Below are 11,163 nucleotides of genomic sequence, written 5' to 3' on the forward strand. Positions count from 1 at the left end.
CTATTTGGAGAGAACTGGATGCCTAAAATTTGTTATGTTGGAGGGTGCACAGATAATCATCTCCAGAAGAAGAATATTTCGTTCTTCAAGTTCCCTGATGCCGAGAAAGAGCCTGAAAGAAGAGCGAAATGGGTGAGAGCCTGCGGTCGTCAAAACGGGTCACTGTCAAAACCCGGATGGTACTGAATGGAAGCTCACGGCAAAATATGTGTACCTATGCAGCCAGCATTTCATTAATGGTAGGTAATTGATGAAGTATTTGAATTAAAAAAAATGTTTTTAATGAAATTGTTAGCCTGAATAAGCTTCTAATTTCACTGATTAATTTGTTATGTTTTGAGGGATTGAGAACACAAATGATTAATTTTCGGCTTGTTTTCTAATAAGTATATATATATTTATCATTTTATCAATTTAAATAATCAGTTGTTTATAAAATGATTTTGTCTTTAATTAATTGTTTAAAAAATGGATTTATTACCAAATGAGTTTAGAATATTTTTAGTGTTACTGTTATTATGTACCTGCTTTATCATCCAACATAGTAATTTAAGTGTCATGTTCAAACTGCATGCTGACCGTTACTGCATATTTCGTTAGTAATTTGGAGATATTTAACCAGCACCGCCATATTGCCAATCCAATGATTTTTTGAACCGGTTAAATGATATTATGAGCCGGTCAAAAGGCCATTAAATCTTGAACCTAAGGATTGTGTATATTGAAAATTAAATGTTATTTAGTAAACATGTCTTCATAACTACTTCAGGTAAACCAAGCAAAGACCCTGAGCATCCAGACCATGTTCCATCCATATTTACTAGGACACCAAGATCATCTGTAAAGGGTCAGCAACGCCTTGCTCGCTTCAACAGTTGGCTCTTCAGTTCAACAATGATGGCTCTTCATCGGAACACCTACAGACCATTAATGAAAACACAGAGGCCCTTGAGTCTACAGAGTCACTGTATGCAACCAGACTCACAGCTTTCGACAAACCAGTTGGCGCACCCACATTCCATGAAGCACCATGCCTTTCCTCCACACCCATGTCCAATAAGGAGCGTTCCAACCTCTTCACAGAAATTCATAACCTCCGAAAAGAGAAGGATGATTTAATGGACAAGCTTAAGAAAGAAGAACTGTGTAAAATGAGTACAAGTGTAATAAAAGATAACGATGAAAAATCAAAATTTTACACAAGACTCAAATGGGTGGTGTTTTTGCAAACGTCTTAGACCGGCAAAAACTGCAAGCTTAAGCAACATTGAACAGTTTTTTTCTGCCTAGTGAAGCTGCGTCAAAATCCGAGATTCCAGTACCTTGCTGATCAGGCTGGGGCAGGAAAGAGCACTATCATTGACATGTTTTTGAAGTGGATTGGAATTATGAATTCCAAGTTGGGTTTTTTACTTAACTGGCGTGATAGAGACAGTATATTTGAGGCCACACCAGCAGCTTTTAAAGCACGTTTTCCTCGACATCAATTATTGATTGCTTCGAAATCTTCGTTGAAAATCCCAAGTGTTTGAAAGCCAAAGCTCAGTGTTATAGTAACTATAAAAAACACACAACTGTAAAATTCCTCATAGCTTGCAATACCCGCGGTACAGTTATTTTTTTATCCAACGCTTGGGGTGGTAGAGTGTCAGATATTGAACTTACACGGAAAAGCAACTTTATATCCCGCTCACTACATCTGTCTGTAGACCAGATTCTGGCAGACAGGAGATTCACCTTGCAAGAGGACTTTGCAAGTGTATGTTGCGCAGAACTTATTTTACCTTCCTTTACATCTCGACAGTTAGCCTCTGTTAAAATTTTAGTGGAGCGTGTTATAGGACTTGTGAAAAATAGATATGCAATTTTGCAGGGCACTTTACTATTACAGTTGGTTAATTCGAAGAATTCTGAATCTATGGAATGTGATTTTTCTAGTGTTGACTTGATATTGGGTGCCTGCGCAATTTTAACAAACTTGGGAGAGGGAATTCAAAATTAGTCGCTGAGACATGAATAGTGCCATTGATGTATATTGGTGAATATATATATATATATTTATATATATATATATATATATATATATATACATAACTAACTAAAGAACTATCTATCTATCATGTACAGTTTAGTATTAGTTATAAGATTTTATTTAGAACTTGTGCTTCAATTTCTATGACAACGTTGTTTCGTATAAAATGTGTCCCTTTTCAGTTTTTGTAAATAAATAGTAAGAAGGATTAAAAACAAACTTTTCATCAATGAAGTATATAGCCATGCTATTGTACTAATCAATTCTTTATAGTAAATCTGTTTAAATATGAACAGCATGTTATAAAGTTGCATCATGATAACATTTTCTGTTGTATCAAAAACCGTCTCCGTGGCCTAGTGGATAAGCGTCCGCCTACGGAGCGGGAGGTCGTGGGTTCGATCCCTGGCCGCGTCATACCATAAGACGTTAAAAGTTGGTACAAGTAGCTCCCTTGCCTGGCGCTTGGCATTTAAAGGGTAGTACTTGGAAAAGTGGTGTACTCAGTACTGGTTTAACCCAGGAAAGTTGTACCCCGTGTATCGGTGCTTTACACCGAGCACGTAAAAGAACCAAGGGGTCTCTTCGAAAAAGAGCTAGGGTCTTGCACCCGGACTTCCTTGTATCCCACCACTGTCTCTTCAGCGTGCTGTCCCTTCAGCAAAAACAAAGGACCCCGTTGGAAATAAGTGCTTGCACTTTCACGGGTTATCCTTGATCGCAAGGTCTAAAGAAATACATACATACATAAAAAAATATATTCCAAGAACAATCTAGTAAAAGCTATTATAAATTTACTGTTCCACATAATAAATGTTGTTTGTTGTGAATTCATGGCCATTTTCTCCCATACCCAAGGATTAAGCTCATCACATTTAGTGCAATATTAACGATTTTCAGGATTGTTCACCTTTTTAATAAAAGAGAGTTGAGAATGCTAAAATGTTATGATAATATATATGTTATTTGCCTAGATTAAAAAAACAAATAACCTATGGCATGCTGAAGGAGTTGAACTTGGGCCTTATTAAGTTAACATGAAACACCGAGCAACAAAATGATGTGACAACTAGTGGGTAATAAATACTATCATTCAAAACTTGGTATTCTTCAGTAAAGAATTTGCCACTTGAAAGAATTTCCTCAACAGTACAGTACAATCTTTGCATAAAAGGGACATTTAATTTCAATGACAGTTCACAACCACAACAGGATTATAACAAGTGTCCATCTGGTGAGCAGGGGCGTACCTAGGCATACTCCAGTACGATCAGGCGTACAAATGAATTAAGGTTCCCGCGAAACGACCAGTAAAAAAGTCCCACGTCAGGGGATATCGGTCCCGCTCTAGCCACAATAATGCGCGTATAGGGAACGTTTTTTAACATTTGGATATTTATTGTGTTCCCTATAACGTAGAGTCGCCAGCACAATCGTCAAAGACTCTGAAGCGGCTGTTTATATGGACTAGTCCCGCTCCAACCCCATATATCATATTGGGACCAGAATATAGAAATACCTTTACTTTTGTTCACCGCTCTCAAGTGTACGGGCGTACATTTCAAAATGCTTAGGGTGAGGTCCCTATAGTGGGTATCATAAAAAGTGACACACCATGGGGGTGCGGGGGTTGGAGATGGTTACTTTTAAATGTGGCTTACTTATTCAACCACATAATTCAGATCACTTTTTCATGACAACGAAAAAGAAAATAATTTGTTTCTGCCCCGTGTGTCAAACAAGATTTTCAAAGACTGATTACTGGTTTAATACAAATAATTCGAACGCGACGCAACTGAAGCATATGGGCGAATTGACAAAGAAACAAACTAATTCAATACTAACCATTGACAACCACATTATATACTAGTAAATAATAATTAAATGGTCAAGCATGCGAATAATTTTTGAATTTGGCGCTCGTCGTTGATCTCTATACGGGTATTAGCTTGGTGCGTATAGAGATCAACGACGAGCGCATAATTTAAAAATTGCCAGCACTAAACTCCATACTAGATAGTAATCTTTACCGTAAAGTAAACCATGGACCTGTTGACTGGGCTGTCAGACTTTTCAACCCCAAGACTTTTCAACCCCTTTGTGATTTGTGAAATCAAAGACTTTTCAACCCCTTTGTCATTTCTACCCCTAAAAGTGCTAAGACTTTTCAACCCCCCTCAAAACAAAGACTTTTCAACCCCTAATAAACGAAGACTTTTCAACCCCTTAAATTCTCACCTTTTTATATACTACCTACAACAATAAGCAATTTATTTTGATTTTTTTTTTAAAAATCAAGAATATAGTTAGAATAAAAATGCAACAATTAGTTCAAAGAAAATACATAATAAATATGAAATACATATAAAATATACATAAGAACACATGCTCATACAATAATTCATAAAATAATACATGGAAATAATTATAAAAAAGAATGACTGTTCATTAAAAGCTGTTTAGTCGCTTAGCAATAAATCTTCTATCTCCCTGAGGAAATCCTCACACATTATATCATGTGCATGGTACTGCTCCCACAATTAATTGAAACAGAATATTTATTTTTTTCTTTTAGTTTGTCCAAAATACATAGAATTAATAAACATTTTTTAAAACATATTTTTTCATCAATAAAAAATACACCTAAATGTGTTGAACTTCAAATAAAATTCTTCACAATTTTTCAAAATATCTATATTTAGCAGAAATACAAAAGTATATATTGAGTTTCAAATGCTTTCAAATTACAAATAGAATAACATAGAATAATAATTATATCAAGCCTAGATGAAACAGTTTTAAACAGTGAATAAACAACATTATGGCCAGAAGAATAAAAGGGGTTTTATCACTGCTTTTAAAATGTGTTGATCAATGTTACAAACATAAACCAGTGTGACATAAGATTGTATTAATGTTTTTTCTCAGATTAAAAAAATCATTCTATTATTAAAGCTGCACTCTCACATATCGAACGTTTTGACAACTAATTTATTTTTTGCCTTGGAACGAGCCAATTTTAGCGAAAATCGATGGCAACTAGTGATACAAGACTGCTGACAAAAAAAATAGATCCAAAATTAATATTTTATGCATTTTTCTTAAACCGTTAGTAACGGCTTATGCCATAAAACATTAATTTTCGAACGGAAATTTGTAAATCTGCGATCTGATCTTTTGTCAGCAATCTTTTATTATTGGTTTGTAGATATTTACGCAAAAAATTGCTCTTTCCATGACAAAAAATAAAAAAAGTTGTGAAAATGGTATATCTGTGAGAGTGCAGCTTAAATTGGCTTATATATATATATGTAAAAAAAAATGCTATAAGCATTGTATTGTTTTATGCAATTAAAGAATTGGATGAAGGTCGCACATCCATTAATGGGCAGCAAGTGTGACATGGTCATAAATTCTTAAGGGATTAAGGGGCTTCATGACACCTTTTTATTTAGGTTATAGTGACTTGAAAATGACAGTTCAAATTAAGGTTGTAATACCCTGATGGCCATCATTTTAAACTATGAGCAGCTTGTTAAATTTTGTGTATGATTTTCGGATTTAAAAACTGAACAAAAATAATTTAACTTATTTACCCTACCCCCAGTGCTCAGAGTTATTAATAATACTTTATTAATTTCATTATCAGGAACTAAAATTGAACTGTACTGAAATAGCAATATGGTACTACAACAAAATGTTTCGACCGCTGACCTTTTTTAAAAGTAATAAAAGTTTTAACAAATTTTCAAGTAGAGGTTTTTATGAGTGTTCTACAAGCAAATGGAGATTGCTCCGTAAATCCTTCTTTGCATTTATTTTCTTTTGCAATTTTTCAATTCTGGTATTTAAATTTATACTCACATCATCATGTGAGGTATTGCAACTAATGGCTAGATGCCAGCTAGAGCACATTTTGAGTAATATATATTCTAATTAAGCAAATCCACTGTTTAAAAAAATCATATATTTAATCAAAGGTATTATTTGCCTTCATCAAACAAGTGATTAGTAAATCAATGCAACGCCTTTGTATAAATTTTATCCAATACTTTGTAGTAAAGAGTGACAAATAACACTAACAAATCTTTAATTGTATTTCAAAAACAATTTGTGAAATTTGTTAAGTTTCTTGCCAAAAAACAAATAAAATAATAAAGACAACACCTGGCTGACAAAAAATAATAGGGGTTGAAAAGTCTTTGATATAGGGGTTGAAAAGTCTTCAATATTGCTATTAAAATATGTCAACTAGGGGTTGAAAAGTCTTTGATATAGGGGTTGAAAAGTCCAAACAGGTAGGGGTTGAAAAGTCTTTGAAATAGGGGTTGAAAAGTCTAAGGGTTGAAAAGTCTTCGTTTTGAGAAGGGGTTGAAAAATCTTGGGATTGAAAAATCCTACTCCCGTTGACTGCTCCATTACGGACATAGGACGATGGATGTAAATAATGGGTGCGGGGTGATACAGGAATCCAGTGGATTTCACGTGAAATCCACTCAAAACGTGAAATCCACTCAGAACTCAGTTATTTTAATTAATAATTTATTTATTTTTGTATACATATTAGAAAGTGCCTCATGAAGGGTTTATATTTCAAATTTTATTGAAATTGGTCAAAAAATAAAGAAGTTAGAGCAATTTTTCATTTTTTTTCCAAAAATAGATCGGAAATCGAGGTGAAATCCAGATTCCGATAAGTGAAATCCACTCATAACTCATTAATTTTCATAAATAATTTTCTGTTTTTGTATAATTATTAGAAAGTGCCTCATAAAGGGTTTATATTTCAAATTTTATTGAAATTGGTCAAAAAATGAAGAAGTTAGAGCAATTTTTCGAAAATAGATCGGAAATCGAGGTGAAATCCAGTTTTCGAGAAGTGAAATCCACTCCTAACTCAGTTTTATTAATTAGTAATTTTTATTTTTTGTATACATTTTGGAAAGTGCCTAATGAAGAGTTTACATTTCAAATTTTATTGAAATATATCAAGAAATGAAGAAGTAAGAGCAATTTTTCGGAAATCGAAATGAAATCCACATTTTGACAAGTGAAATCCACTTTTTCAGACGTGAAATCCACTCATAACTCATTTATTTTTAACAAATTAATTTTTCTGTTGAGCAAATAATTGAAAGGGCTTCATAATGGGTTTATATTTCAAATTTTATTTAAATTGATCCAAAAATAAGAAAGTTGAAGTTATATTGTGAGGGCGTTTTGTTGTGTATGCATAATTGTTTAATTTTTTTCATGATAAACACAATATCCATACACATCCAGGCCATACCACGTGGAGGCGCCCTCAATCATGGCCCTTTTTACTTTCGAATTTTGAAAATATTAAAAATTTAATAAATAATCCGAAAATATGGACGTGAAGCTAGCAGTCTAGCAGTCTGGCAGTACAGCAGTGTAAATACACTACTATGCGGAAACATATACTCAGAATCATGTAATTAAAACAATAATGGAAATAATTTTTTAAAGTATATTACATGTAAACTAATCTATACTCTTTTGGAAAGAATGCCAGTTTTATATAAATAAATAAAAACAATATTTATTTTGTTTTTACTTCCCTTGTTATTAAATGAAATTGCATATCGTACAAATTCGTTATGCATTTCAAGATCAATTTAATAATTATGAAAACGTTCTAGGCTTATTTTCTTTCAAAAGTTTTTTTTCTAATTATTATTATACTTGGGTGAACATTATATATAATATATCGGCTTTTGGCAGTGATATCTAAGCTCTAAGTCGTAGATTGTAATGATTAAAGCAGATAGTGACAAATATTTTAACACGTAAACGTTAAAATGAAAATACAGAAATCAAGTAACATAATAATAGATAAAGTTAGCCTAAAAAAGGACTTCATAGTTGATGATTATATCTCTTTTTCACTTTGTTGAAAAGACGACAACATAATTATATGACTACTTCATGTTGAAATGATTACAGAAAAACATGTTGTGAATAGTAGTCAACCACGGACTGCAGTGCTTGTTATAGATGGTTATTGCATACAATTTCACATATCATCACTTGATAATACGATGGCCATTTTGTTATGTAGCTGTATTTGAATCTCTAGAAAGATTCTTATGATTCTTCTTTAAATGCACCAACCATTCTCATTTATACTCTATTTGTTTTTGTATTAGTACTTTTGAGTACTTTTCAGGTATATAATATGTCACAGCTAACCTTGTACAAAAAGACGCACATATTTTACATTCTAGAATCTCAACACACGATGTACCAATTTGCATTTGTTCCACGTTTCAGTACTTGTTAAATTATAAGAAAGGCTATTATAACCGTTTTCCTTAAACTCCCTATTAGTTAGTTAAGATATTGAAAATTTGTATAAAATTCATTGATTTTAAAAACGGCTTGTTAATACAAAATTCAACTGAAGATGATATACGAGTCCAGCAGTACGGGGCGAAAAGAGCCCCAGGAGCCAAAATGCGGGGTGAGTATGGTCAACTTTGAACGTGTGTCACAGCCTTTAACGAGTTTTCCCCCAGCAGTATGATATACTGGGTGAAAGCCAGTGACTAGTAGAGCATCTGGATATAAGCACATTAGGAATCAGATGATATACGAGTCCAGCAGTACGGGGCGAAAAGGGCCCCAGGAGCCAAAATGCGGGGTGAGTATGGTCAACTTTGAACGTGTGTCACAGCCTTTAACGAGTTTTTCCCCAGCAGTATGATATACTGGGTGAAAGCCAGTGACTAGTAGAGCATCTGGATATAAGCACATTAGGAATCAGATGATATACGAGTCCAGCAGTACGGGGCGAAAAGGGCCCCAGGAGCCAAAATGCGGGGTGAGTATGGTCAACTTTGAACGTGTGTCACAGCCTTTAACGAGTTTTCCCCCAGCAGTATGATATACTGGGTGAAAGCCAGTGACTAGTAGAGCATCTGGATATAAGCACATTAGGAATCAGCCTGGGCGCAGTTTTTATATTGAGAATGTGTACAGCACAGCACAGTTTCGGATAAAAAATAAACAATGAATGAACTAAATAATAAAGTAGATTAATTGTACCTGTTCAACAAAAACAATGCCTTGATAAAATTTAGAGTGAGAATATACCAAAATTTATTTGAAAGGTCTTATTTCTAGAAAATTGGGATCCCCGATTCGCATCTGACGATGATATCAAACTATTGACTACTTCGGAACATCCGTATCAACGAAGTATACAAGGGTTAACATTTGGGATGTTGTAAGAGTATATCGGAGATTGGTCTATCCGAGATTAAACAGGGGTTAATGAATGGTGTTTTCGTTAAGTAGTGTTGAGTATCCTATATGTTAACTCATATTTAAAGTGACGTAACCTTTATGTTTAGGTCTATAAACGTATGTGACAGATATGTAAATTTTTGAATAAACAATATTAAATAAGAAATAAAATGCGTTTTGTAAAGTTATGAATGTGCTAGTATCATATCCTTGATGCGTTATTAAAGACTCTTTCATAATTAAGCATACTTCTAATATAAAAATATGTATGCATCACAAATCAGCATTGTAATCCGGGATATGGGTTGAGAAACGCTAAACATCATTATCTATTCGGGATATTTAGCGTTTGTCAGATATGTATTGGTGTGTGCCTACATCGTGTCTCTTATTGTACAACAATAAACAATAAATTTGTCCAGATATGTTAAAATCTAAATTGTTTAGTTTTCATACCAGTATGTTATTTAAATTCAAATGTACTTATTAAGTTGAAACGCCCCAATAGGAAGCCATGTTTTTAAAATGGGCAATCAGAAATTTAAGCCATTGATTTACTTGTGAATTAAAAAAGTACTAGCTAAATGCATTTGTGCGAAAACTTTTTTTTATCTTATGTTACAATGACCTTGACCTTGACCACAAACCCTCAAACTTGAGATGACGTTGGTCCCAAGACTTAAGCTCAAGCTTGCCCATTTGACAACATGTACGATGGCACCACAACTTACAATTATCACAATAAATTGAGTCAAGTGCACATGCCTCAAGGCAGACACTACACGGAAAGGTTCCCATTTTATGAACAAATACAGCAGAAATATACAGAAACAATTAATTATCCTTTTAAATATCCAAATATAATAACACAAAATACACAGAAACAATTAATTATCCGTTTAAATATCAAATAATACGTATATCCAACACTACATGTTCATAGCATAAAAAATAAAAACATAGCAATGACAATTGCCATTTCTGATACATTTTATACTTACCATATCTTCTCAAAATTTTTTTCGGCATAAAATAATTACTGCCATTGTACTAAACTTCCTTAATTTTACCGCCGAGTATGTTATGTCAACTTTCTCGGATATTTGATGTATCACCGTAACCGCTAAGTGCGAAAGGCGCGAAAGTAACGGCATGTGAGAGTCGTGATCCTCGTCTTTGATAGATATAGATCAAAGACAAGAGTAAATATTAAACGATATTATAGAACTAATATATTGGATAGTGGTTACTTACAGAAAAAAACAAACCAAAATATTGCATCTCAACTGATTCAGATATTAGATCTAATGTTATATAAGATATCACGACTAAAACGGATTAAATGATACTAATGTAAGTTAATAAAACACAAAAACATTAAAATATAATCATCGGACACAAACTACTTCTGTATTAATATTAAGATACTTGATTGAATTTATTTCTTTACACTTAGTAGATTTCTTTCCCAAATATTGGATTTCACTTGTCAAAATGTGGATTTCACTTAGCTTTCAGATCTATTTTCAACATATTTATCTAACTTTTTCAATTTTGGACCAATTCCATTTAAATTTGAAATATAAACCGATGATAATGCCTTTTCAATTATTTGTTCAACAAAAAAAATAATTTGTTAAAAATAAATGAGTTATGAGTGGATTTCACGTCTGAAAAAGTGGATTTCACTTGTCAAAATGTGGAGTTCACTTCGATTTCCGATCTTTTTTCAAAATAGGTCTACAATTTTCTTATTTTTGGATCAATTTGGATAAAATTTGATATATAAACCCATTATGAAGCCCTTTCAATTATTTGTTTAACAAAAGAATAATTTGATAAAAAGAAACGAGTTATGAGTG

At 33.1% G+C, this 11,163-nt stretch overlaps 1 protein-coding gene across 2 annotated transcripts in view; it reads right to left on the reverse strand.

Annotated features, from left to right (window-relative positions):
- LOC128231529 (tumor necrosis factor receptor superfamily member 11B-like) overlaps positions 1-3,958 on the reverse strand; it is a 32,126-nt gene extending 28,168 nt beyond the window's left edge. For both annotated transcript variants that reach the window (XM_052944505.1, XM_052944502.1), the window contains exon 1: positions 3,878-3,958. In XM_052944505.1, the coding sequence (XP_052800465.1) occupies positions 3,878-3,892 (15 nt within the window). In that variant the 5' untranslated portion in view covers positions 3,893-3,958. The remainder of the gene's footprint in view (positions 1-3,877) is intronic.
- Between the last annotated feature and the right edge of the window lie 7,205 nt (positions 3,959-11,163).

This window comes from Mya arenaria, chromosome 4 (genome assembly GCF_026914265.1).
Source record: "Mya arenaria isolate MELC-2E11 chromosome 4, ASM2691426v1".
NCBI lineage: Eukaryota > Metazoa > Mollusca > Bivalvia > Myida > Myidae > Mya > Mya arenaria.